The sequence below is a fragment of the Bombus fervidus genome, chromosome 14 (assembly GCF_041682495.2).
Source record: "Bombus fervidus isolate BK054 chromosome 14, iyBomFerv1, whole genome shotgun sequence".
Taxonomy (NCBI): Eukaryota; Metazoa; Arthropoda; class Insecta; order Hymenoptera; family Apidae; genus Bombus; species Bombus fervidus.
Genome location: NC_091530.1, coordinates 640465 through 668363, shown reverse-complemented (window position 1 = coordinate 668363; position 27899 = coordinate 640465). Strand labels below are relative to the sequence as shown.

Genomic DNA, 27899 nt, shown 5'->3' with positions numbered 1-27899 from the left:
GTCGGCAGAATACAATGGAATTCCGTCTATCTACATTCGAAGGACAAACGAGATGAGAAACGCGTCGAACCTTCCAGTTTGGTCGAGCGATATACTTCCTATCGATAGACAAAGTACGGTAAAACTTATTTTGCGCTTCCAATACTCTATAATACACGTAATACTCTATAATATATCGATAAGCAACTGTCCGTCTCATTTATAGGATACCGAAAACAACGCGTAAGCAACGCGTGACTGACAATCGCTGGAAAACGGCTCGAAGAGAAACGTGTCTAGAAGAAAGTAATTAAGATTTCTTCCCAATAAATGGATTTCCGATAAACGGAGTCGTATCACGAGTGTCGGTTGACGGATGTAATTCGAGTGTACCGTAACGGGGCTCTGGCCTGTTGGAGACGATAGTCGGGCAAGGTCGTTCGCCGGAAATATCTGTCGGGATCAACTTCTGTCTGCGTAAAACGACCCTTCGAAAAACTCGTTCGCCCAGCGAAAAAGTTAAACGAGATCCTCTTACGCGTCTTTGCACGGTAAATTTGGCTGGCAACAAGACTTACGAACGAGTTTCGTTTCAACTATTCTCGATCGAGAACGCGTTCAAACATGAAAACAAAGTTATCTCGCTGGAAAAAAGAGGTTGCTGTCTACGATCGATGTTGTCCTAATTTACCGAAGACAGGATTTTTTAAACGCGTCGATAGTTAATTTCGGCGTAAATTCTATTTAATACGATTACTTTGCCGACGGTCTTTCAAGCGCTATCGATGAAAATCAAAATTTTGTAAAGCTGATTCGATAATAGACGTTTAACTATCGCAAAACTAAATTGTTAAATGTTAACGAGAAGATCATAAAGTGTACGTAAATGTTAATTTCATTAAGACCGATCATCAAAAATTGATTTTTAAGATATGGCTACGTAAAAATGGGAGAAACGTTTGCGCTATTTGTCAACATCCGATTTAACGACTAATTTTACAAATAATAAAACACATCTAGTTTAAAGTAGGCAAAGAACAGAACGACGATGTCAAATTCACGCGCTCTCTAAGAAGCTGTTTTGTCTTTAAAGGTTCCGGACAAACACGAATTCCAATAAAGATTTGCCGAATGAAAAAATATGAAATCAGATACCTGGGAATTTTTATTACGAAATGATCGAAAGAAAACGGTTATAACGTTCTGTTTAAATTCTCGAATTTCTCGCTTTTCCCCGGGAGAATCGAAAGAGCGTAGAATTTCAGACTTCGTTAAATGCAACGATTCAGCATATTCATATTGGCGAAATAAAAAAATTGCGATTTACGGAGGAGAAACCAGCCTGCGATCGCGGTCCCGGCACAGCGCCTCGGCGTTAGATCTCGCGATCAAATTGACAGACGTTGGTATAGGACGATGTGGCAAGAACACTGTACTCGTTGAATTCGTTAGATTAGAAAGTAAACAGTGGCAGAGAATCAGCCGTGATTCGTCGCTGCATTTTATCACTTGACTCTTGATAACGCGTGTAACGCTCTTCTAACGACGTTTCGTATACGTATCTATACCACCAACCCACGCTCTCTTACTTATCCCTCGTCTCGTTTCATACAATTACTCTTAATTAAGTTTTATCGGTGACTCAAATATAAGTTGGCGAACCTTGGTTAGTCCCCGGTATCAAAATCGTCGACAGATAACGACGGTGACGATAATTTATCAAGAGTTGATCGCAACAATTGCACATGTGCAAGTCACGATTCGATCACAAGGCAACAATTTACAATTGCAAATCGATGAACGTTGCAAAGTACTTTGTTTCTTTACGACCAGAATTTCTTTCGTTCAGTCCACATCTATAATCGATTCGACGAATCCTTTCGATAAACCCTTGCCCTATCGATCGTTGATATCACCGAAGAAAACGGCTACCTCTGTGTTACGAACCTTCGAATATCACGGTTATTAAATGCTCGTCGCTTATCGTACTACTTAACAGGACACGCACGATATCACGAGAAAAAAAAGAAAAGAAAAGAAAACCATACAAACGATAATTTTATCGTAACAGATTCAAACTTCCGTATCAGTTAACCGTCTTTGAAAAATTCTGATTTAACTGTACATATACTTTGAAATATTTATTTGCCTTCGCTGGTTCGGACGAAAAAAGTACGTTTAATCGTATTTTCATCGCAAAAACATTTATTCTTTCTTCGGTGTATTATTAATAATATAATTCTAAACATTTGTAAATAAATAAATCATAGAGGATAAATGCAGCGAATTCATTGTACCGAATTGGAAAGAAAGAGAAATTAACCGATGTTCGTTCTACGCAGTTTCGCTTCCAATGATCAGAAATGAATTTCTTTTAGGCCATCGCAGCTGTACGAGTTAATATCGCCGTACGATCTTAAATAATCATAACGAACGTATCTCGCTGCTCCAAACTTCGAACGTAATTGCCCCATTTTCGTTCCAACCTTTTCATTCTGTTTTAACAGACAGACTTCGCCTCTGTTTTTACAGACGGCGAATTAATCTATTTTAACGCGATCGCGAAACTTGGTCAGTACCAGAAAAAAGTCGTCGTAACGGATTCATCGTAATCCTGGAAGCGAAACGAAGAGGAATTTGATTTCCGCTACGAAACGGAAACATTCTCGCGTTCTAATAACTCGCGTCCAACTCACGGGTTACGTGCAATGATTTCACGATTGAGTAACAATGGAAAGTACCTGCGAAACATTTATGGACGAGAAAAAAATAAATAAGCGAAGGAAGAAGAGAGGGAAGAGAGTGGGGAAAGAGTACGAAGCGATTAGCGAAACAGCGCATCGACGACGTCGAAAACGCACTTTTTCTCGACCTCGTTTTATTAATTTCACGCGACGCTTAATTCAGGTTGAAACGATTGGTTGATGAGTCGATGCTTCGTAAGCAACGTGCGATGCTGGAATTCGCGGGAATCGACAGAGAGAAAAAGAGAAACACGTGGCGATCGCATGCTCCAATACACCAGGCTTCCACGTATTCGAACGTGGAATCGCCTACGAAACTCGTTTCACTTGCGTGCCGATTTTTTTCGCATCGATGAAAATTCGATCGGTCGCTCGTTGAAATCACGATTTTATAAACAACTATTTCGTCTATAACTATAACTATAAGTAAATAAAAGTTATATTTTTTTATCAAGATGTTTTGCAATTGCCCGTACTCGTACGCCAGAGTAGATTCTGAAATTGTTCACTGGATCGATGAAATACCGGCGATAAAATAAACGTTCAAATTGCTCTGAGAGACAGTGGTCTGTAGGTGAAGATTAAACCGCCAATTCCGTGCTTCCGTCGGAAAGACTAACATCGTTATCTCTGATACCAGGTTGCTTGGTTTCGAATTTACGTATCGTCACTACGGTATATAGACTGTAGGTTAGGAGCGCTCCGCAGATCGTTTACAATCGGTTAGCTTGTATTTTGCAGCCTCTGGAACGAGATCGTTTGGTAATAGTTCGTACGTTGCAGGTTACGAACGGTACGCGAATTTTTGTATGTAGATCGGCGCTTCCATTTCGGTCGTGTTAATTTTGATTTCCCTCGCGATGTCTCACGTCTATTTATACGCGTGCCGCGATCGAACACACTTCCGTCGGGATTTAATTAATTCTCACGCAATCAGATGACCGCTTCTATTCGACGATGTAACCGTTAATTCGCCAATAAACCTGTTTCGTCAGCGTTTCACTGCGAATTTTTAATGGAACATCGTTACGCAACGCGCAACAGCTATGCGAGAGAATCGCGTTATTTTCTAGTTACACTGGCGAATAATTAGAAAGCTAGCGAGCGATCGATCAGAGGATCGAACCGCTTAGAGGAAAGAAAGGGAAAATAATTGGCTGATAATAGAAAAACTCACCTGTGAGCTGCCCCCGTGAACCGACGCTCCTTGGATCAGCATCTTGTGCGACATCCTGGTTAAAAATCACGATCGATCTCGTGTATTAAAAATGAGCCTCTGTACGTATACTGTCGGGCTCTAACGAGCTAGTTTCTCTGCGATCGATCGATCGAAGACCAAGCCAGGCGGTTAAAGCGGCTGATCCGGCTGCTGTCTGGTTCGAATCGTCGAATTCACTTCTGGAAGGTGCGAACACCGCAACCGTGATCGTATGGTACCAACACGCGTGCAGACAAAGTGGCACATACACAAACGGTGGGTGGCGTATCGGTATATATCCTAGGAGAACCGCGTGTACTACACAGCCTTGTCGGGCGGGAACCAACGAACCGTTTTACTTTCGACTTATTGCGAATCGACCTCACGAACGGACGTGCTTGCACTGATTCTCCTCCTTTCTTTACAGACTTTTTTCTACGCTTTCTCCTTGCCCGTGTCTCTCGGCCGCTCTCGGGGGATGTGTGACTAGGCTAAAGGAATCTGCGAGTGTGGGAGACGGAGAACCGAACAGGCGAAACTTCCACCCAAAAGGCAGAGCGGTTAAATAGGAAGTACGTATGTATAGGTAGCGGAGAAAGCGAAAAATCGAAGAACCGAAAAACCGTGGAAATTGGGAGCTTTTGGAACGTCGACACCACTCGGAGTCAGCGAAGGCGCACACGCTGTCACGACGCGGAGGACCGTGTCGTTTCCGGACAAGCGTGCATAAAGACGAAATATCGAAAAGGATCGGTGTCTCTGGAAATGGAACTGGAGAAGCGTCGCGAGCGTCGAAAAGACTCGGCTAGGAATGATTCGCGACGTGGGAGGCCGCGGGCGCGCAGTTCCGTCGCCTCTTTCTCCCACTCTTCTCCGCGGCAGTACCTCCTTCGTCCCTTTCCTCGTATCCGATACATGCGTACCCACGATAGTACGTGAACACGCACACATACGCACACGCACGAACACGCACTCACAACCACGAACCACTCAACGACCTAACGGCTAAGCTCCTCTCGGTAACTATGCTTTTCCCCCACCATTCTGCTCCGCACAACCTCGAACCCCCACTGCACCCTCCTGATCACGGTCAACGTTCACTTCTCCGGGTTCTCGGACGATGTTCACCACCTCTACCGACAACGTTAACCACCACCACCACCGTCGGCAGGGCCGGCGTCGTTGCCACCACTTCCATCGTCTTTCTCTTCTTCTTCCTCTGCTTCATCGTTTTCTTCTTTTCTATTCCTCTTCTTCGATCTACCTTTCTCTTTCTCGTTTCTCCGTCACATAACATCTACTAACCGAACGATTCTACCTTCTCCCCTCTCCCTTCTCCTCTACATGTCTCACCCCCTCCTCGAGCTCGACGCGTGACGCTCGTTTTTACCTCTTTTTCTTTCACCCGTCTCCTTTTTCGCCTGCGAAACCATTCGCCACTCCCATCGCACATGCCAAATCCATTTACGTCGAACGCATTTTTGCATCATTATCCGCCTATCAGGCTTAATAATCGTCTTGCATCGGCCGATGTTCGGTCTGCTATAGAATCAAGGTTAACGATATCGCCAGATTGGCACATCCAGCGCCGTAACGCTTCCTAGGAATTCCTTTCGGAATTTCTGAATTTCGAAATTCCTCGCGTGCCCCACGCTCTTTAACTTTTCCCTCCATTCGTTAACTCCCTATTATCCTGTGTCGCAGCCAATCGGTAATCGTCGTCGTCGTCGTCGTCGTTGAGCGTGGAATTGATCGTAACGTAAAATCTTCGGTTACCGAATCTGGAATCGGACCAAAGGACACGGCCGATGCGAATCGATCTGTTTGCCGTAACTCTTGGCAAAAGGGAGAAATGTTGTTTCGCAGTATCGATAGGGCGATTTCATTTAAAATGAAATTTTGCCAACTAGCGCATAGTTGTATACATTTGCTTCGTTTCTTCCAAGGACGTTCCAATATCTTCCCTGTTAATCGACACGGAAACTTTTATCGAATAAGACTAACGTCTCTGCGCAAAAAGTGGGAAAACGAATGACTACGAGCTTTCGCGGAAAAGACGTAATTCTGGAATTTCGTTATTTCTTAATCCCTCGACAATGTAGACTCTAGTCTATCTATAGATGTCTATAAATTTAAGAATAATAAACATCAATGATGTTTACCATACAATCGATAATGCACGCGCTTATATGTACATATTGCAACTGTGCATAAAAGTATTAACGAAAAAAAGAAAAAAATCGATAACGTAAATTTACAGCATCGTTTCTTAGGCACAAAGAGTGCTGGAAATAAAATTACCTTTTCACTTACACGTATTATACGTGCATACATCCTTTCGCGATTCAATAGCCATCTCGATAGTCCTTTCGAGATCTTCGAATCGGCTAAATCGTTTCTCGTGACGAATCGTCCGAGTAGCAAAAGGAACGAAACAGCAAATCATATATAATACGCGTTAAAAACGCAGAATCACGGATTATCGATTCTGAAATTTCCTGGCAACTATAATTTATTTCATTCTCTTTTCACTCTCGACGACGAAAGGGAGAACTGTTTTCTTGGCTTGCTGCGATCTGAATCAAGAATTACGAAATATATACGTTCATTCATGGTTTTCTTCCTCCAGACAACGTTCTAAAACAAAGATAATATTTAAAGTCGTAAATATCTTTGGCTAAAAATAACAGTTTCGTTTGATTATTTTACGACGTAGATCATCGATCGTGGAATTTGATTATCCGTTCGCGGTGTTACCGGATTTCACTATCCATAAGCGAGTTTATCGCATGCCACGCGAATACCCACTTATGTAGGTATTTCTAATGACAACACGCAACAACAGAAACATTTTTTTAATGGTTTTCAAATAATCGCACTTGTACATGCCGATATGGTCGTGATAATTGTTATCTCGTGACAATACGTCGTCTCATACTTTGATTGAAGATGTCGTTGGAAATATTTAAATGCATCGGACGTTTAGTCATATTTTCGTATGATTTGGAATCTCGCCCACGCCTGCAATTCTAGAATTGATTTAAACGCAATTTAAAAGCTCCTTTTTCGAAATTGATTTCAACGATCTCTATCAAAATTCATACGAGCAAGATAAAATATGATAAACGTTTCTGTCTTACGGTTGAAATACGGTTCTTCGACGAATACGTATTCTCACGGTGATAGGTGACTCGCATAATTTCGCATATTTTCCATTTTCCGTTTCATCGACACCGCTGAGATAACCGCTCGCGCACGTGTCAACATTCAAGATTCATCAATTTTATGACCTCATCGTTATTTATTTCGAGTCTGTTCCAATTCTCCGAGGATCAGGGTTAATAACATCGTTGACACCTTGCTATCGATGTGTGCGCAGAATGCAAATTAAAGCGACGCGTCTTAATAATTTCTTTCTTCTTTTTTTTTTTTTTTTTCAATTTGCACTTCCTTTTATTGTGTCTGTTACTTCAACGTTTGCTTATCTGTGCTGTGTGTCTTCTTGGAATGCACGCAATATCGTTTTACGCGTAATAAACAGCTTTTGTTAACAATATCGATAAACATATCATCACGAATGTCGACGTACCTTCTTGTTCGAAATAAAATACGGATCAAAGCTGATGAAGAAAAATTAGAGCGTATTTGATTTCGATAAAGGATTAGTTATACGATATAGCAACGTTATTGTCATTTCTTTCGGAAGCAGCATTTGAATTAAAATAGTAAGGCAATTTGTATTTCGTATTCCTGCTTTCTTATTATGAAAAAGCGCTATCGTACACTAGCTTCCCAAGCAAGAAACGGACACACGTTTCAACGGAATAAGAGGAAATTATATTATAAATTATTAATTATATATAAATAGTAATTATAAAACATAACGTCTTTACTTTTCCTAAAGAATCGAACGATCCCCTTTAATTTGGCAGTCATTTCGGTTCGATTCGGTTTTCCGTTTCTTTGCGCGACTACTGTGTTTCTCGCGATGGAATCCTAGAGAAACAACGTCGCCTAACTGGCATTCGTCAAATAAAGAATTAAGATCGAAACCAGTCGGCCGACGCGCTCCTTAATTACTCCTGCTCGAATCGAACCGCCTTAGCAAGACCTCCGGTTAACGTTCGCGTAATCGTTCGTACACGTACTCGTTCGTTTGCATCGCCTAATAATAAACATAGTGGGCATAGGTCGAATCCATGATTAGAAACGAAAGAATCATCGTCGACGTTATGTCGATTCGTTCGATCAACGTAAATCGGTACCGATCTACTTGGCCGATTCGGGATCGAGGTTAACGGCATCGTTGACTCCTTGTTTCGAGCGAATTGCCGCAGACGTCTCTTTCACCTCTGTCAATTACGGGAACAGCTGTCGGCATCCCTCAGACCAATCGACGCATTAACATTATCGAGCGGCGTTTTCGACCGGTAATAACAGACACGAATAAATCATCGGCTTAATTAATTTCTTTTTTTCGTTATCTTCTTCTCTCCTCTTTGATTCTCCATCGTTATTTTTTGCGAGCTCCATCTGCGAACAAAAATTAGTTTTAGAGTCGGAGTGCGTTGACTTGGTTTTCTCTTAATCAAAGTTTCTCGTATCATCATCGCCGTCGAAACGCATCGAACTCATTTGGGTATGTCCAATAGCTTCAAGACAAATTTTTGTGTCTGGCAATTATTAATAGAGAATTATTAAAACAGTGCGAAACAGTTATGCGCAACTTTACTACAATTTTGTATGTTTTCATCGTGCTTTACATTCCATACTTTTTTCACGTTAAAGACTGTTCACTTTCGAGTATCGTATTCAACTAGATGGATACGGTTTCATCATTTTCTAACCGATTTATAACTTCGCGTTTCACCTCGTACAGCAAACGATATTTTAGCGTGCCTATTTAATAGTAGAAAAAAATATAATTGTTTTTTTTTCAGGCTCTCAACGTTTAAAAAAAGTAAACAAAAAATAACCAAAAGTTAGTTGTAATTCTTTAACGTTTAGTCACCAAACGTATTCGACAAAGGATTACTGATACAACGATTTGCCTCTCGAGGAAAATTTAGCGTCGCTTAAGCAGCGAGATAAAAGCTAACAAACTCGTTTCAAGGAAAAGATAAAAAAAAAACGACCCTTTTTTAACGATAAAGAAAAAAAATTTCGTGTAAAATGGAGAAAAGGGACTCCGTCTGCAATACGATGAAATATTTTTAACTTTAAGAATTAATTACAATTCGTTGAAAAACAATTTCAACAACTTTGCTGCACACTTTGATATGAAAATTTCATTCTTTCTCGAATGGAATTTTAAAGAGTTGCACAAAATTTAAATTTCAATTAGGATCGAATTGTTTATGGTAAAAATACTTTAGGGATGTCGTTTTTTTAAGCCACTGCTCAATGAAATCTTTTACTCGTGCAAAATTTCGTTGTCTTTGATTCGGAATAAAAAATCGGCGCGCGTTACGCGTCCCAATCGCGTTAAAACGAAAGATGTGATTCTTTTATGTGACGACACGCCCTTTCATATGCAAAAAATGCAAGTAGTTGACAACGACGTTACCGTATGACTTGTGCGTGTCAAATACACGCTACTTATGCATGTACCAGAACGACGTTCTTTCGTTTTAAGATCGCAAAACATTAACATGCTTTATGAATGTCCGTCGTATTCAAAATCTACGAGCTGTTAACACAGTATCTTACTTGTTTCACCAAGGTTTTTATACACTTGGATATATGATGTTTATTTTTCTGCAGCTTGTTTCAGTTATTCTTTCGTTTAATCGATAGTACCAGAAATTTGTATATAAAATGAGCAACACTGGAAAGATATCGAATCCTATGAAATATCTTTGAAATATACAGTAACTCGAACATAAAGTATTTAATCGAATATAAAGCATTCGAACGCTTCTAGAAACTTTTTACGTATATATCATACAAAACATCTTGAAATCTCATTAACATTGTAACGGGACACATGTATCGTGATTACATCGGTAAAATTTGGAACGGATTTGAAAATGTATAAAATGTATAAAAGTTTCAACAAACGTATAATGCACATAATATACGTGTAACATAAAAAAGTTGTGTGGTATGTTCAAATATTTTCATGAGCCACTGCATATCTCACTTTCTCACTTTCATCCTAACTATAAAATTAATCGGTACTAAATGCAAACATCAACAACTTCCATATAATCAAAAGATATAAATTCTAAAATATATATAAATATAAATTGCATAACCTCGTGTCGAACGTAAGTAAACTTGCGTCAAATTAAAGACACACAAATACTAATCGTACCAGTGAATGACATTTTATCACCATTATCCAACACTGATCCAGTTAAAGCAACCGCATTATTTTCATATTGAGCAGATACGTCGTAATCAGAACGAATTTAATCAACGTATACGTTGTTACGCCCGTGAAGCATGTGGATTTGTTGGCTACGCATATTTTCGCGGTGGCGTCGTGTAAAAGATCGCGCCACAATCAAATACGAAACCGTTGACCGGTAGCGCGGCGAAGCTTTGTCACGGCAATACGATATTACGCTCAAGATTTGAATTTAACGACGCTGATATCGTAGGTAATGCGAAACTCGCTTGGCTCCGTTTCACAACGTGTCCACACGAAAGAAAATTTTCCACTACGAGGCCATCCGGTAGGAATTCGCGAGGTTCGTACTTACTTGGTTTCCTCTGTCAGAACGTGCAGCTAGAACGAACCTCGTTTTCAATTAACTTTTTTGCTTGTTTCCGTTCGTGCATCGTACTGATTGTTGATCTGAGAAACATTTTGTGGATTTCACCAGACAGAATAAGAAGACGAATAAAATTATCGAGATACTATTACTCCTGTATTCTATTTGAATAAAAGTATAGGTTAGGTTTAGCTTAGTTAGAAATAAGAATATGGGTGACCTCTATGTGGCGCATTGAGAACACCATTTTGATATATGTAACATTGCATGTATCATGTATGTATGTACCACTTACACGAGCGTATATTATACATTTTGGATAAATGTTTATAGTTTAACTTTCCTACTTAATTATTTCATGTCTCCAAAAAGTAAACGTACTTGCATTATTGAAAATACTTTGATTACCATATTGTTTAGAAAATCTTCAAACTGTATACGATTATACTTATAATTTATAACGAGCATTCCTGATTAAATGTCAAAATAGTCAAAAATATAGAAATTTAAATATATGAATAACCTACGTTCCATTATAATTTTGTATTTTCATCGCCTATCCTCGTTCTTTTTTGTTCGTTTGTCTTTTAAAGCATAACTTTCAAAAATTTAACATTGGGAAAATTGTATATCCATCAACGATTTCTGGTGAAAGTATCCATTCAAGTTTTCATTATAATCTAATATAGCGAGTTTAAATGCAAAAACTTGATACCGTGCATACTCGATCGCGACGCACGAGATACTGTTCATGTTCCATTTAATTTTTACTCATTGCAAAAGTTTTGCAGACATTCTTATTTTAATCGTATTTTATCTCACGAATCAACTTCGTAACTGCAAATGCGCCAGTGATTTCTAATCATCGATACTATCATTATCTGAGATTTCATTTATTCGTCTCGATATGATAATCTTGCTTGACGGAAGCGTAACAAAAAGCGTTTCTATTTCACATCCGACACCATGCAATTGAATTCAAATATCCAGCATTAAGTGTGCATCATTTAAGAAAGGACTTTACGAGGTTAGTATTTACACGTAAATAATAGAAGTTGTTTTCTATGATAAAGATTCCATCATACATTCTCAAATCTCGAATCCATTCCAAGGAACTGCTTCATTTGTCTGTCAAACGAGGCTGCCTATCACATCGATCACACTATCAATATCCATGCACAAACAAACAACCCACAGAATCCCGAACATTTTGCGCAAACAAAACTGTAAGCACACACTCAATAAATAGTACATACATTTGTCTATCGAACCATCCATCGATGTCACAGTAAAAAACACCATCTATTTATGATGGATCGTTCGACGATCCAATCCAAAGATATTGCAAGGATGTGCGAAAATCGGACAGAATTCAAATGAGAATTTTCAGAGCGCCTCACTGTCTGCGATCGATGCTTCCAAGGCCTGTATATAGGTCGCAATAAGATAGATGGACGACGATGACGCAGATACATGCAAAAACTTCGCGAAAGCATCACGATGGTATTGGTCCTTCGCCCACGTGAATCCCTTGAATCGGACGCGCGTGTGTATCCAGGCCAGATTTGGTTAAATCATCGTGCCAGGACGAAAGCTATCCTCGTGCGAATAACACCGTCCTTGAAACTTGAACTTTGTTTTCAGTGGAGAAAAATAGGCTATTATGTCGATGATGCTGTTTACGTTGCGTCACTCGAGTTGTTTCCGCGATCGTAGTCAGAACTATATCCGACTTTGTTTCTGTGTGCAGCTATAAGTTTCGTCGTATATGTGCTGTATAAAACGTTACCTAAGGCCCATAGAAAATTCGGTGGTAAATGGTTTGGAAAATGAGAGAGATCCTTTGCTTCCTTTCTCTTTTCTATTTTTTCTTTTCTTATTACTTTATATTATCTTGCTTGTAATTGAGAAGATATTGTTAATACAATCGTCCAATGTATCGGTATTAATGATTTACGTACACTTTGACGATACAGTATTTCTCGCACGTATATACTTCGTGACAGATTATAGTATTGTCGTTTATGAAAATCATTCTCAACAAATTAGACTCGTTGTCGTGATTTATTGCACTCGTTAGAGCATAACAGAGATTGATTGGCGATCGTGCGAAGATTTACTGATTTATTACTATACTGGAGATACCGTAAATTGATAACTATATACAAAGACGAATTGAGCTACATACGAATACGTGCTTCCTTGTAGCATTGTTAAGTTCTGATAAGAATATAATCTCATAGTTTTAATCAGTGACGCTTACGACAAGGTGCTGTTACCAATCATTTATTGTTAGCATACATATTCCATCTGCGTGATAAAACTCGATCGATTTCCTTTTATTTTATGGAAGTTTTGGTATTTATTAAAACCAGTTTTCCCCGATACTGGCTAGAAAGTAGTACATAATTACTATTCAGCATCTCGCTAACTAACAGAATTAAGCAATTCGTGATTGTGTGATCTATAAATTACTCCGTTATAACTTAAAATATTTATATCTCGAATATACACAACACATACGAAATTTTTATTATTGGGAGATATAATATGACTACAAAGTGTTGAGAAACTGTTGCTTACATAATTCTGCAATTGCATAATACGCGGTTGAAGCATTTTGGCGTTATCGGTGGAAAGTACCGTCAGTTATTTAACATTTATAAATGAACAATTTGCACATTCTAACATTCTAAGAAACAGCCAGTTGAACCCCAACTTCGGTCGTTGTAGAAGTAAAAATATGTAAAAGCATTTTAGCATACATTCGTAAATAAAACAAGAGATATATAAATATAGTTTAAACACGATAAGTATAATAAATCAAAATATCAAAGGTCTTTGTATGTAAATATGTAATAATGTAATAACCATGTGCATGATAATACGATAATATTCATGAGAATATTGATATTTGTAATATAAATGTGTCATAGCAGTATTATTAGTTATATTAAAAGCTGATAAATAATAGTATTGCGTACAACATTATTACAATGACAATGTGTGTAACAATATTATATTAACAGTTGATATTAATAATTAATATCCTCTTCGATCTTTTTTATTCTTTTATTTCATCATTTTGCACATTTTATCTCTTTCATTTGCGTTGTCGGATCAAACAATCTACTGATGTCGAGAAAAAGATCGAGTCATAATAATTATAACTGCTACTTGAGTGTCGTTTACTAACGTTATCTTCGTAAAATAGCAGCGGATACGTAGCAACACGTGCTTATATTGCAGTCATAAACGTGACTTCACGCCATAGATATGTATGTCCGCACGAAATTCAACCTTGTATTTTAATGCTTGCGTAGATCTTTTATTTTAATACGCAGATTATAGTTTCAAATTTTGTTTTACTCTTACCTACATGTTAGTAGAATTCTCTTTCTGCACTATTTGATACTGCAACAATTCGTATAGATGAATATGAAGAAAATAAAGATTTGTTTAATATCCTGTAATTACATTTTTTTTTTATATAATTAAATAAAATGAACCGACTAAAAATTGCGTTTCCGAGCTATGCATATTTTGTCGTAGATACAATAACGTGATTTTCGCATTACATTCCACGTAAATCACTCATTTACTTGCTTGTTAACGAAACAAATGGCATTTATTTTGTCATGAATTACATACATATATTCACTATATTCTTCGTTTGGCATAATATAGAATATGTTAACGTTTACTGATACGGCTTATTAATGTTTTATAAAATGTCTTATGAATTTTTCGTATTTCTTTGTAACATCATCCAATGCTTGGTGAAACTCCATGATCGTATAACATAATTGGAGTATTAATTCTTTCCTTAATCATGCGTAAATATCTTTCCTACTCTCAAAAAAGAGCATACGAGAAAAGATTTAACACGTGAAAAATTAAAAATATGTTAACGCTTCCTCGAATTGAGATAAAGTTGCAATTCTATTAAGCGAAAATACTATAGACTTTTTCCAACGTTCAACTCAGTAAGGAAGTAAATCTTACTCGTATCGTGTACGGTTATCGGACATATCGAATTAAAACATAACCTCTAATGGAGTATGCGATTCTCTCGTTGCTTTTGCACTTTCGAATCGTATACGAAACCTCAAATTATAAAGGATGAATCTTTTTGAAGGAAGGACATTCGTTACATGTGGTTGATCATGTCCTGGCTTGATCGAACAGAGTACGTTTCTAATACACACAGACTTGGAAGTATTGCAAACGCTATGGCAAACGTCCAACCGGGCCCCTTAGGCCTTCTTATCTTGAGAGGGGACCAGGCCATGCGAGGCCTCTCGACCCCCGAGTACATTTCCTATCAAAAGTAAGTGATGTTCCTAACGTAAATCGCATACGTCGTTCCATTCTTGAGACATCTGCCGCTACATTTTCAGCTTAAAATTCCTAGCGTGTTTCTCATCGAGATGAACGATTCTACGTCAGAGAAAAGTCAAAAGCAAGTTTTTTCCTTTTGCGTCATCGTTCCATGGCCATTTCATGTCCTCGTTACGCCACAATTTCCTTTCGAACTTTGTTCGTATAAGAGGCACTACATTTTGATGTGGAATAATTTTACTTTAAACGCAGCACATCTTTAGTATCTTTGATCCTAACTCTATCACATATAAAATATATTAGATTTAAAAATAAAATTAATGTTCCTATAGAATATAAAGTAGTTATTGCATATTTAGTTGGATGGAATTTATTTTCCATCAAAGTCTACGTCTCTTATTCTATGAATAAAGTCAACTTGTCACCGCAACTGTGTTTATGTCACTACGATTGCAATCACAGCCAATTTATGATTAAATGATACCAATTAATTAATCCATATATATATATATATATATATGCTTAACAGTATTATTTTATTCAGTTCTTTATATACATTAGGATTTATCTAAAATTCTACTTTTTATTTATATACTTACCCGTTGCCGCCAAAAATTCCACGAATGGAAACATTGCACGCTGATAATGGCACTCCTCCGAATCACAGCGCAGGAAACCTTAACTGTAATGTACACAAGTTTTATTAAGAAAAGGATACGAATAAACAATGATTACATATAAACGATTTTATGGAACGTTACTTTAATTACGATGTATATTATATTTCTAGCCCAAAATTGTTTGTTAAATTTTCTTCTAATTTTATTTCTTAGATCAGTACTGGCTTTTTATGTCATTGAATAAAAAAACAAACTTTGTACTATAATTACATTTGAAATCTGTAGTGCATATAGTGCATATATAGTCTATAGAGAGAATTTTAAATTCTTCAGGATTAAATTCTAACTAAAGAGACATGTGTAGAGCTATGCAAACAGTACGTAATTCATAGTAACATAAGTATTCAAGTAATATAACATTTTTATTACGCTATCATTCTAGAAAACAAAGTCGATATGAATTAAATGAAATATTATAAAAAAATTCTTATAATATTAAAAATCCAAATTTACTCCAAGGAAAACGGTCGTTGACATTTGTAATTAAATTTTATATTGAAAAGGATGTAGTTAAATTACTAGATGCCTCAGAAAACCGCAAATCTAGCCAATTGAAATTAATCGATTAAAAATATAAGGATGGCCTTCGGTTTAGTCTCCTAGCGGACGTAATCTGGTTTTTAGGCGCGGCTACAAAGCATCTACAAGGTGGTGGCAATCGACTGCTTCAGTGGAAATTTCCATTGCAGTTGGCATGCTGTGTGGTGTGACTGTACAGTCCACCATAAAAGTAACGGCTTTCTTATATTAAACATTGAAAATATTATTACAAGAAACAATTGATTATTTCTTTTTTATATCATGATTAGAAACAGTTTTGTATTATAACAAAGTCGCAGAAATGACTTAACCTGTTCGGATTTGCGGATGAGATATTTCGTATACAAATTTATACCGAAAGCTTTCACAAACGAGATATTTCACGACGCAATATCATATGCTATGAACGAGATATCTTGCGTCTTTACTTTTTTGATATTTGCAGTTAAAAAAAAAAGTTTTAAAAGTATATCATATATCTGTTATTTTTCATACACATCTCTGATCTATAGATGAGATATTTTGTAGCGTAATAAGAGACAGAAGGTGTATAACAAATCCTCACAAAAAAAAAAAAAAAAAAAATGTAAGGTGAAATGCCAATGTTCAACATCCACGTGGCGAGTCACGTGGTGTCATTACATCATTCAGGATTCGTACATAATATTTAATAAACTACTTTTGTTGCTATACCAGTCTTAATTATCTCATCAGATCACTCACATCCTTATGTGCAATCATACAATGTATATGTACTCATGTTCTTTGTCTCACTTCTTCCTTTTATATTCTTTCAGATTTTCTTGTAACTATATATATACAAGGATAATTCAGTACATGAACACATATATATTATAATTATACGTATCTACATTCACAAAATTTCACTTTAATTGCCATACGTGAAGTTTTTACGAAAACTACCGCGCATTTGCAACATAAGCACTAAATATGAACATCGCAGATAGAAGGTCAATTTTGTGGTTATAAAATAGACCTCAAATCATACATCGATAGAAGAGTATACCTCAAAATCGATCACGAACAAGTGATAATTTCCTTTTTATCTCAAGAGCAGAAATTAAAAGAGATACGATAATAATCTTAATTCCAATTTTGAAACTATGATTTATTGTTAAGAAAACTAAATATTATTAACTTGTCCTAATCACGTAGGAAAAGCATCGCATCCTAGCACCTTTTGATTATGGTTGCAATGTAAAAATTGTCTTTCTATATCATTTTATACGTATATGTATTTCTATTGTTCGAGCGCTTTTCATTATTACATATTATAACATATTACTGTTTTATAATGTTAGTGATAGATTTTGTAATAAGAACTATATTTATAATTTTTGTTTTCCATGACAGAAATATGTATATAAATTTATATTCAAGGCAATTTTGTTTATTAAGTTTGTATCTATCTTTTACACTTTTAAAAATTATGAGGAATAAAATATATTAAATGTTATGTATAGATTATTAATCTAATTTAACGATAAATTTATAGAGAAGAGTTCATTTAATGTTATAAAAATATATTTTAATTAATTTTAAACGTTATTCTGTCCTTTATGTTTATATATCGCTAAATATAACAATTAGATCATAATTTATCTGATTTACTTGAATTTATAATTTATTTGATGAAAGGACGAAATAAGATAATGTATTTGAACAAAGTCAATTATAACTAAATCCTTTTGCAGCAATCAAAATCTGTAAAAAATATAGGGAAATAGAAAAACTTCCCTAGAAGAGATGAAACAAAAGAAGGCGATACGAGTGGTATAAATCATACTTTGAAAACGATGTTTCAGTTTGATCAGCTGTTGTACATTATTCGACTAACCAATCAGCTGATAGAACGTTGACATTATATAATAATCTATCCGGAAATTAAAAAAAAAAAAAATTAATTTGCGATCAAAAAAGTAAGAAATAATAATTTTTTAATATTTTACTATAATTTACAAAACTTTATGCTTTAATAATGATAGATTTATTTACCAGATGTATGGCGTAAAATGAAATAGCATCAGCAGTCATTTTCTGAACGCGGCGTGCACTGTTCAATTCGAAATTTACTTTGAACTTTTAACAAGGAAGCGTTTATTGTGTTTCTATCTTTCTTGTAAATGTAAATTATATTTAAAAAGTTCAATTTACATCTGACTCAGCAAATTCAGGGTCGTATGTTATTCATGTGAACGCTTCCTATCTTAAGGTAATTGCGACACGAAATAAAATCGATTCACAGTGTGTCATAAAAATAGCGAAATAAGAACTATATACTCGATAGTTGCACGTATTATTCGAGAAAGGCGATATTCAGGTTGTTCAGTCGATTCGAGTAAAACTTTCGAATTTGTCTCCATAATTGATCAACAATAATCTAGATTCTAGTTCACAGAATTGATCTAACTTGTATCACCTGCCACGCAGCTGTACGCAACACAATGCAACGATATGATGTTTATGCTGTTGTTAAATTATCGTTTTTTGGCTGGACTATGTGCATTAGCGAATCATAGAAAGAGGAGAAATCGTTTGCCAATCCGAGTGCAATGGTTTACACGTGCGAGTGTCAAAAACGATTTTACCATGTAGTTCCACAGACAAAAAGAGATGCTTTGGCATATTCAAAATTCTATTCAGTTTAGTGGAATTCGATGTTTTTGATTGGACATTTGTGTTTCTTTGAAAGGAACTTCATAAAAAAATAACAGCGTTAAAATGTCCACGTTAAAATTGAGTACGCAAGACAAAAAGGACTTGGATAAGTTCACCAAATTTTTGGCATTAAAGGCTGCACAAATTATTGTGCAGTCGAGGTCAGGTGAAAAGGTTAGCACAAAGTGCAAGCCAAATTCATCTGGAACAGATTGGGTAAGCTCTTCTATTTATAATAATTTTGATTGCATATATATGTTATAGATAATGAACATATTTATCTTTTAATATTTTTTTATTCTTTTCTTGAATTTCTTAAATGAAATTATATTTTATTTCTTCAATATGTTAAAGCAGCATTTTATTGATTTTTGTACCGAAGAAAAGTTTGAAAACAATTTATGCAAATACAAAATTCGTAACGAACAAATGCATAAATTATTATTGATATATAACACATAATTGAAAATTTAATTTATATTAATATTTATATTAATTCCAATATGTTAATCGAGATGTTTATAGTTTCCTACTTATATATCCTTTTATTATACAGTTCAATCTTGCTATTCATGATCTACCAGAAGTTTTGGCCGAAGCTAAAAGAGTACTATGCGGAGAAATAGTAAATTCAACCATACCTCTTTGCATTGAAATTTCGTTAAGAACTGTTGAAGGTGATACAATGGTTTTAGAAACATGGAGTTTGGGTGTATTGCCAGAGCATAGTGATCCTACTGTAAGAGTAACATATACAGTATATAATAGAATGGGTATTTTACTCAAATCGTTATTATCTGTATCAAGAATTACTCCAGCTTATAAATTAAGTAGGAGGCAAGGTCCGGATTCCTATGTTATTTGTTATAGGATTTATATGGGAGAACCCCAGCTACATACACTAGGTATAGAATAGATCAATTTTATATTAAAATCTAATTTTGTCTTTTTAAATAAATTCAATATTTATAAGTTTATTTATGATATTGATAATATTTTAAACATATCGCAATGTTTTGCAGGTGATAATTACAAACATGTTAGGGTAGGTCAGTTGTGCACGCCAGTGGGGACAATTCATTTATCAGTATCATATAGGACAAAAATGACTATATCTCCTACTCATACTGGTCGTGATTCAATAATGTTAAAAAGTGATCATTTTCATTCTGACTTGAGTCCTCGTCATGCTAGGTATCAACAAAGGTAAGTGAAGTGAATGTAATCTCTATTGGATTAATTGAAACTTTCTTACTCATATTTTAGCGAAGAAACGTCGAAATCGCTTAGTGATACTATCAAGGTTGGAGCATTTGTAGTCAATAAGCCTGTCACTGTTAACGAAGAGGATTTTGTTATACCAGATGTACCTTTTAGCTCTTTGCTAACTCCTAGACAAACCTCACCTCCTCCAGTCTCAGTGGCTGAGACCACAAGTACAAAGACTGCAACAACAATCATTGCTACAGATAGCAGCAATGGAAACAATGAAAGACTTACAAATGATAACACAACGTCAAAGTGTAACTCTCAAAATGGATCGAGAAGGAGTAGTTGTTCAATGACCAGTGCCAACGATGATTTTATTATGGTAGATTTGGTAATTAACGTTCCTATATTTTTAAGATACTAGAAATGTTTGACTAAACTCTTTAAATGTTGCAATTACAGAAGACTCCCTTCGCAATAACAAACACCAATAGCGATTTAGGAGCATTTTATCGTGAGTGTCAAAGTGCACCCCAGCTTCAAGCTTTTATGGAGGAAAGAACACTTGCAGAACAAGTCGGAGATCTTACGAAACAGTTGGAAACATTTGAAACAAATATGCGGCGGTATGAGGATATTCTGTCGTCATTATGTCAAACAGAAAATAATAACTAATATCGAAATCAATGCAATGTTAGGTGCTTCAACGAGAAATGTTAATATATACAACCAGCATATAGTGTCTCGTCATAGATTTATGCGATTCTCATTACACGTATCACGATATTTCAGCAAGAGCATTTCAATAAAATTTTTAGCCAAATGCTATCACTGCTTGTGATCACTTATGAAAAAATTGGATTTAATACAAGATCTATCTATAAAGCATAAAAATAAAAATAGTTCATCTGTATTACCAATGTATGTACATTTGGTATGTGTGATTTATTGATGTACTTTTTTTTTCTACAATTTCTTTTTTTTATTAGTTCCTTTTATCACTCCACCAATAATCAAAACATTTTTATTCAAAATTATTTTAATTTACTTCTATCGCATAAACTATATTCTCAAATTTATTGTAAATTAAGTGTATTTTATTTGTTGAACGACTTATTAATAATACGAATTGATAAGCAGCGTAAATGATAATTAATTAATATATTTTGAAACTTTAATTTATTGCTTGTACATAGTGTAAATTGTATTTTAGTGTTATAATATTGATTGATGATTAAGAAAGGATTATATAACTTTTTCATGTTTTATTATTCCAATCACTTAATAAATCAGGCTGTGCTTGCAATTTGAGTAAAACTTTTATGTTTAAGATGCTATATGCAACCCCCAATTATGATCATTTAATTAACCCATCTTAATTACAAGATACCATCTTTAGTATAATAAAAGCTTTAAAAAAAAATTGAAAGCATGAAATTACATATTTTTATGTAAATACTTTTTAATATTTGAATGCTAGGAAGTTGTTTTCGTCTGTTCTATTTCATAACAATGTATAATATTCATGCTCTTGAACTGTTCAATTCTGTCAAGTTCAAATTGATATTTCTTAATTATTTAATTCATTTTTTCAAAGTTATAGTGATCCATTATACAATAGACTTTGAAATAGAATTATATTGTTCCTATCTTTATTTTTACTTTTTTTTCATATGTGTATGAATATTAATTTCCCTAATGCTAAGTTAAATATTGGTTAATGAAACAATTTTCGTTACATTGTGATATTACAATGTAAATCGGTTTGTAGGTATGCATGTTCCAATTGTAAAAGCGGTAGATGAGTATTAAGAATAAGTAGTGAGTAGTGAGTATTACATTCTGGAGCGTGACAAAGAAATGAAATATGGCGGACTCAGCGGGCAATTGGTGTCTTATTGAAAGCGATCCTGGAGTTTTTACGGAATTAATAAAAGAATTTGGTAAAGTTTGATTGGTTTTATTTAGATTTGCTTCAAAATTACTTTAATTTTGTTGAAAATAATTTATATATGATTATGCTAGAAGATATCTGCGTTTACTGACAGTTGCTTTGAACACTTGCATTTTAGATTGTTATTTTTTGTAAGATTATACATTTCCAAAGCATTTAATATAATTTCTCTTTATTAAAGGTGTTCAAGGTGCCCAAGTGGAAGAATTATGGAGTTTGGATGATGAACAATTTGATAATTTGAAGTGAGTATTTTGTTCATATAACATAACCTATTTAATATTGATTTATTTTTATTTCCTAGTGTAAACGAATATTATAAATTATAATGTAATCTAATATCCTTTTGCATTGATAATAAACAATAACAATATAGTAAAAACTTAATTTTAAATCTAAAATTATAAGCTTATAACCACATACATGTAAACTTTTAAAGAAAATAAATGAATTTAAATTAATTAATCTCCTATTTTTTATGATATGCTAATAATAACTTTGTTATTTACTAGGCCTATACATGGCTTGATATTTTTGTTCAAATGGGTGCAAGATGACGAACCCTCCGGAAGTATTGTTTTAGATAATAGGTTGGATAAAATTTTTTTTGCAAAACAGGTATTTTTTATAATTATTATTAAATATTACTCAATAGTAAATTAGAGGATAAAAATATTGAAAATTTTAGGTGATTAATAATGCCTGTGCAACACAAGCAATCTTAAGTGTATTACTGAACTGCAAACATTCTGATGTATCATTAGGACCAAATTTGGAAGAATTTAAAAATTTTTGTCAAAGTTTTGATGCTAACATGAGAGGTCTTGCTCTTAGTAATTCTGATGTGATAAGAGAAGTACATAATTCTTTCTCAAGGTATTTTTCATATAACAATATATGCGTGCGTGCGTGCGTGTATGCGTGCGCGGGCGCGGGCGCGTGTGTATATGTATTGCATATCTTAATGTTAAAAATATATATGTACGATATGTATATATATATATATGTGACATAAAATTAACATTATTTATTGTAGACAAACAATATTTGAATATGATTCAAAACAAGCGTCTAAAGATGATGACGTATTTCATTTTGTGAGTTACGTTCCTATTGATGGTCGGTTATATGAGTTAGATGGATTAAAAGATGGACCCATGGATTTAGGTCCTTGTCCACTTGGAGATCAATGGGTTCAATCAGCTAAACCAATAATACAGAAACGAATAAATAAGTAAATATCACTTGGTTAATGTATTCATTTGTTTCATGTAGTAATTGTACAATTTATGTTTGCAGATATAACGAAGGAGAGATACATTTTAATTTAATGGCAATAGTAACAGATAGAAAAGTAGTTTATGAACGACAAATAGCAAATGTCTGTGATCCAGCAGAATTGGAACGTTTACAAACATTGATTGTGAAAGAAATGCGAAAATCTAAAAGATATCAGATTGAGAATATTAGAAGGAAGCATAATTATTTGCCATTGATAATGGAGCTTCTCAAAATGCTTGCTAAAGAGGGCAAGTTAGTGCCTCTATATCAAAGGGCAAAGGAGAAGGCGTTGGAAAAGGAATCAAAGAAGAATAAAGTTTAAATCTTGGTTTTCTAAACTGTATAAGAAAAATATTGGAATGTATGTATACTGCATAAATATTATTGAATAAATTAAAGCAATGTGTTTTTAAAAATAGATGTAAATATATTATTTTTCGAATTTTTCTAAACTATAAAAATTAGTAGAAACTTATATGTATGATGGTGTAATTCAAATATGAATTATATGAGAAAATATTCAAGATGCTCAATTTATCTTTTCCTATTTTATTATATACTGATATCTTCGTTCAAGTCATCATCTACAATTTTAACTTTTCCATTATAAAAGAGTCTAGGAAGAAATTTATCAGTCGATTCATTTTTTATATGTTGTATCTTTTCATTATATAAATACTCCACGATGTCTAAAAAATACGAAATGAAAATTATTATTTTTATAAAATAAAGCATTTAACATTTATAATTTTATTAATTTAAAAACTTACCAGTGAAGTTTTTTGTATTTATTTTTTGACTAGCTTCTTGCACAAGATAAAAAAATACTTTACACAAAAAGATATTAGTAACTCCATCAAAATATTTCGCTACATTTGACCAGACTATTTCTCGACTATTCGAAATTCCTTTTCCATAAATGCTGCAATATAATTTTCAGTACACATATAGCAGATTTACTATATTTTATATTAAAAAATAATTACTTATGTTAGGAGATATAACGAAGTTTCTGTATTATGAAGGGTTATTAACTTACTATTCAATTAATTTTATTTTTATATCATTTAAATAAATAGGTTCTGGACAAAATAATTGCATGTGCAATTGAAATATCCAGAATTTCTTCAATGTATTATGGTGTATACCTAGCCTTTCTTCTAATTTGCGCCAAACCGGTTTTGGGATAATAGCATCTTTTAAATCCTCCACCGTTTCACATAATGTTATATTCATGAAATTTCTTATAAATTTACCAATTAAAGATAATGTCCATTTGATTTCAGACGGATCTACAATAAAGCGCGATTGAATTATTTTTATTACCGATATTATAAAAATTGCAATATTTAGAAAGAAACTTACGATCTTCATCTTCTTGTTGCATCTTTTTAAGCAGTTGATAACGTGACCAAATTGAATGTCTTGAACGTCCCAACATTTTACTTAATTCTGAAAATCTGTATACTTTTTCCTCATTTTGTTTATTCTTCATGTAAGATAAAATTTTCCTATCTTCAACTGATGTATATCTATAAGATACATTAGTAATTAATATTATACGAATGCATTGAACTTTTGATATGGATGGTACCTTTGAAAACTTTTCTCATGATTTCCATATAAGTATTTGAATCTATGAAAAACACTATACAGTGTTCTCCATGGTAAATTATTTGCTAAAAATTGAGTAAATTTTTTTCTCTGCTGCATACTTTTTATATAAAATCTATTACCACGTTTCATATGAATGAAGGGTTTCACACATTTAGGATTCCAGTCATGAGCCTGCATATGAAAGATTATCAATAAAAGAGAAATATATAACATTAATTAGACATACTTTACAAAATGCTTTCCAATTATCCATGATAATTTTATCTTCGCTAGGTGTAAATACGCCGCTTTTTAGTGGTCCATGTATTAAGAACAACCTTTTCTCTCTTTTTGTTAATGTTTTTGAGCCTGCAGTATGTTCAATTTTATGTTGCATCGGCACTTCATGCATTAATCGTACTTTTAGCTTATATAATTTCTAAAAGAATAATAAGTTAATATAAAAAATTAATATATGTGAAGTACGATCGATGCAGATATTTACCTTCATTGCATCTTCAGATAATTCATTTTTTTCTTCTTTTTCGTCTCCTTCTTCTTCTTCCTCTTCTTCTTCTTCTTCTTCTTCTTCTTCTCCTTCTCCTCCTCCTCCTTCTTCTTCTTCTTCTTCTACTTCTAATGGCATTTCAATATCTAGTTCTCCTAAAATATGTTTTAACTCATCATAATCCACGTCGGTATCTTCTTTATTAGATTTATGTTTTCCTGTTATTCTAATCTTATTTTTTACACTTGTTTCTTGATTTTCTATATTTTCACGAGTTGTACTAGTTTCTTCATTGTCAGTGATATAAAGAGGATCAACTTCTGGATCTCTGGATGTTTCTACAGTCTGATCGTCTTGCATGGTCTCAACGATCGTTGAACAAAAAATGTCTGTATTTATTTTACTTTCTTCAAAATCCATCACAGAATTGAGATCGTGCAACATATCAATAGTTTCCAGATCATTTAATTCATTATCACATAATTCTAATTTGACTGCATCAGACAATTGATCATAATCACTTTCGCTACAAAGTTCCCTTTTTATTTTTTTTTCAGGTGTACGTTCATTACAGAGATATTGCCTCTTTCTTTTATGTTTCGACGGTGTTTCTGTTTGTGAATGCCATTTTATTAAATTTATACCTAAATTATTAGGAGTAAAATTTTTTGGGCTATTTATATTTTCTATGTTCTCTATACTTTCTAAATCTCCCAATGTATTACTTTTTTGAGGGGTCTTACATAAATCTTCTATTTTTCTTACACTAATTATAGATTGTTGACTTTTACTTGTTATTTCATCATTGCTGCAACCTTTTTTTAAATCTAAATCTGCATGATTAGTTTCAAAACTTACATTTCCATTGTTAACCAATGATTTTTTATTAACTTTCTTGTTAGGAAGATCCATTTCCATTTTATGTTAATATTTGTTTCTTTTGTAATTCCATCTGTTATTTCAGAAGATTTAATACCATGTAATAATTCATTATCTAATATATATTATTCGTTTGTATTTATCCTTTTTTCAAATACTTCAAATTATTTTTATATCTGAAAAATGTTTATAGTCATTTATGAAAACTACTGTTTGTTTTAATTATTAAAACTAAAATAATTATTCTACAATATTACTAAAAAAAAATCATTTTTGTTTTTAATCAATTAATGTCTTTATATATATACACGCACACACATATATATTACATTACGTTTTAGACGTTTTCTAAAAGAGTGTTGTTGCAATGTTAGAATAAATTATAAGTAATATACAATCATAAAATGATTTATTTTATAATTACAATTGTAGTATTTTAAATATTTTGTTATTTCTTTCTTGATATTAAAATGACCGCAGCGCATGTATAATATACTAAATATAACTACCATAAATCTATAAACAAACTAACCTCTTCAAAGCGTCTGTTACACTACATAGACATGGATTGCAACACGTGGAAATAATCGCAATCACGATCTAACTAAACTAAACTAAACTAAACTAAATAGCTCTAGGAAATTCACTAGGGGAAAACTTCCGAAAATTGAGTTGTGAAAAATGAACACGAAGGACCACGAAATCCTCGTTCTTGCCAGATAGATAGAGACGAGTAGAGTACATCCGTCTCTATCTGAGATGTTCATGGCAGACAGGGCCATTTAACAGTTAACTAGTTACACTGGCTCGCTCTTACTCGATGAAAATAAAATAAAACTGCGCTTGAGTGAACACAATTAATTACCAACGCAGTCCCAAAGTACTACGTTCCTCGGAAACGGCTTCAGTCATTCGATTCCTATATTTCTATGCGCCCAATGGCGCAGGACGAGAACGTTTTTGTTTTCCATGTTGATTTTTCACGACGGCTTATTTGATTTTCAATTTTCAGCTGGTTTCGTCTATGCTTTCGGTATATGAGCGTCGAGACCCGTTTATACGATCGTGTTCATACGTGCTTACTTACGCATAGGTTTTCAAGAGCTAACAATTAGGTCCTAACCCCTAACCTAACCACAGACGAAGAATAGATAATATACGAATACATTTTCACTTAATGAATTTTTAAATCATTTTTTCAGTAAGAAAGTTATTTATTCGCAAAAATATTTCTAAACAACACGAATGATCTGCAGTGTCTATTAATAATTAGTGCTACAAGAATGAATTATAGGATATCTTATTTTATGGTTGAACAATAGCTCTAGTTATCTGATGGAGAGTGCTTTTCAGTAACGCTTTTCCATTTCATTCGCACCGCAGAACGATTTCGATAAAATTTTCGACCCATCTGCTACGAAGTGTTAAAAGTAAATGTGTCGGAGTTTTAATTTCGTCAAGCTTGTGCAAGCCATGCATTTTCATACCGTCTGGAGCAATGTGACAGCCTGCTTAACATTTTCTTTTACTTATAATTAACTATTAACTGGTAATTGTGGTAGAAATAAATTTGTTTAGGACTTAATAACAAA

The 27899-nt window shown here is 34.1% G+C and overlaps 4 protein-coding genes and 1 long non-coding RNA gene across 8 annotated transcripts in view; 2 read left to right on the top strand and 3 right to left on the bottom strand.

Moving 5' to 3' along the window:
• The window catches only part of LOC139994509 (proton-coupled amino acid transporter-like protein pathetic), a 34201-nt gene extending 28570 nt beyond the window's left edge, over positions 1 to 5631 (bottom strand). Inside the window, exon 1 of the mRNA XM_072017242.1 lies at positions 3901 to 5631. Coding sequence (XP_071873343.1) covers positions 3901 to 3954 — 54 coding nt within the window. The 5' untranslated portion in view covers positions 3955 to 5631. The remainder of the gene's footprint in view (positions 1 to 3900) is intronic.
• Positions 5632 to 6021: 390 nt separating this feature from the next.
• On the bottom strand, positions 6022 to 12465 carry LOC139994521 (uncharacterized). Its single transcript, XR_011801656.1, has 3 exons — positions 10238 to 12465; positions 6223 to 8454; positions 6022 to 6045 (listed from the first exon to the last, which is right to left on the bottom strand). It is a non-coding gene; the product is annotated as an uncharacterized lncRNA (long non-coding RNA).
• Positions 12466 to 18302: 5837 nt separating this feature from the next.
• Positions 18303 to 21346, top strand: Atg13 (Autophagy-related 13). Of its 3 annotated transcripts, none has more exons than XM_072017254.1 (5): positions 18303 to 19096; positions 19437 to 19785; positions 19903 to 20074; positions 20147 to 20480; positions 20552 to 21346. In XM_072017254.1, exons 1-5 carry the CDS (start codon positions 18944 to 18946, stop codon positions 20762 to 20764), a joined length of 1221 nt encoding a protein of 406 aa, XP_071873355.1. In that variant the 5' UTR covers positions 18303 to 18943; the 3' UTR covers positions 20765 to 21346. The 3 variants fall into 3 exon arrangements, with proteins under 3 accessions (XP_071873355.1, XP_071873354.1, XP_071873353.1); XM_072017253.1 differs by having other exon boundaries at positions 18305 to 19096; positions 19903 to 20086; positions 20147 to 20471; XM_072017252.1 differs by having other exon boundaries at positions 18308 to 19096; positions 19903 to 20086.
• On the top strand, positions 20579 to 23742 carry Uch-l5 (ubiquitin carboxy-terminal hydrolase L5). Its single transcript, XM_072017264.1, has 7 exons — positions 20579 to 20715; positions 21861 to 22032; positions 22225 to 22288; positions 22556 to 22661; positions 22732 to 22919; positions 23080 to 23277; positions 23343 to 23742. Exons 2-7 carry the CDS (start codon positions 21957 to 21959, stop codon positions 23644 to 23646), a joined length of 936 nt encoding a protein of 311 aa, XP_071873365.1. The 5' UTR covers positions 20579 to 20715; positions 21861 to 21956; the 3' UTR covers positions 23647 to 23742.
• On the bottom strand, positions 23275 to 27853 carry LOC139994503 (uncharacterized). Of its 2 annotated transcripts, none has more exons than XM_072017226.1 (8): positions 26840 to 27853; positions 25426 to 26483; positions 25168 to 25359; positions 24919 to 25112; positions 24690 to 24856; positions 24364 to 24616; positions 24095 to 24246; positions 23275 to 24013 (listed from the first exon to the last, which is right to left on the bottom strand). In XM_072017226.1, the coding sequence occupies exons 2-8, from the start codon at positions 26344 to 26346 to the stop codon at positions 23877 to 23879; spliced, it is 2016 nt and encodes a 671-aa protein (XP_071873327.1). In that variant the 5' UTR covers positions 26347 to 26483; positions 26840 to 27853; the 3' UTR covers positions 23275 to 23876. The 2 variants fall into 2 exon arrangements, with proteins under 2 accessions (XP_071873327.1, XP_071873328.1); XM_072017227.1 differs by lacking the exon at positions 26840 to 27853 and adding an exon at positions 26642 to 26820.
• Between the last annotated feature and the right edge of the window lie 46 nt (positions 27854 to 27899).

Coding starts and splice junctions, on each gene's coding strand:
- Atg13 (XM_072017252.1), top strand. CDS start 18,944: ATGTCCACGTTAAAATTGAGTACGCAAGACAAAAAGGACTTGGATAAG. Junction 19,097..19,436: donor ATTCATCTGGAACAGATTGG/GTAAGCTCTTCT, acceptor TTTATTATACAG/TTCAATCTTGCTATTCATGA. Junction 20,481..20,551: donor ATTTTATTATGGTAGATTTG/GTAATTAACGTT, acceptor TTGCAATTACAG/AAGACTCCCTTCGCAATAAC.
- Uch-l5 (XM_072017264.1), top strand. CDS start 21,957: ATGGCGGACTCAGCGGGCAATTGGTGTCTTATTGAAAGCGATCCTGGA. Junction 22,662..22,731: donor AAATTTTTTTTGCAAAACAG/GTATTTTTTATA, acceptor TGAAAATTTTAG/GTGATTAATAATGCCTGTGC. Junction 22,920..23,079: donor GTACATAATTCTTTCTCAAG/GTATTTTTCATA, acceptor TATTTATTGTAG/ACAAACAATATTTGAATATG.
- LOC139994503 (XM_072017226.1), bottom strand. CDS start 26,346: ATGGAAATGGATCTTCCTAACAAGAAAGTTAATAAAAAATCATTGGTT. Junction 25,113..25,167: donor ATTGGAAAGCATTTTGTAAA/GTATGTCTAATT, acceptor TTTCATATGCAG/GCTCATGACTGGAATCCTAA. Junction 24,247..24,363: donor AAAATAAAATTAATTGAATA/GTAAGTTAATAA, acceptor ATTATATTGCAG/CATTTATGGAAAAGGAATTT.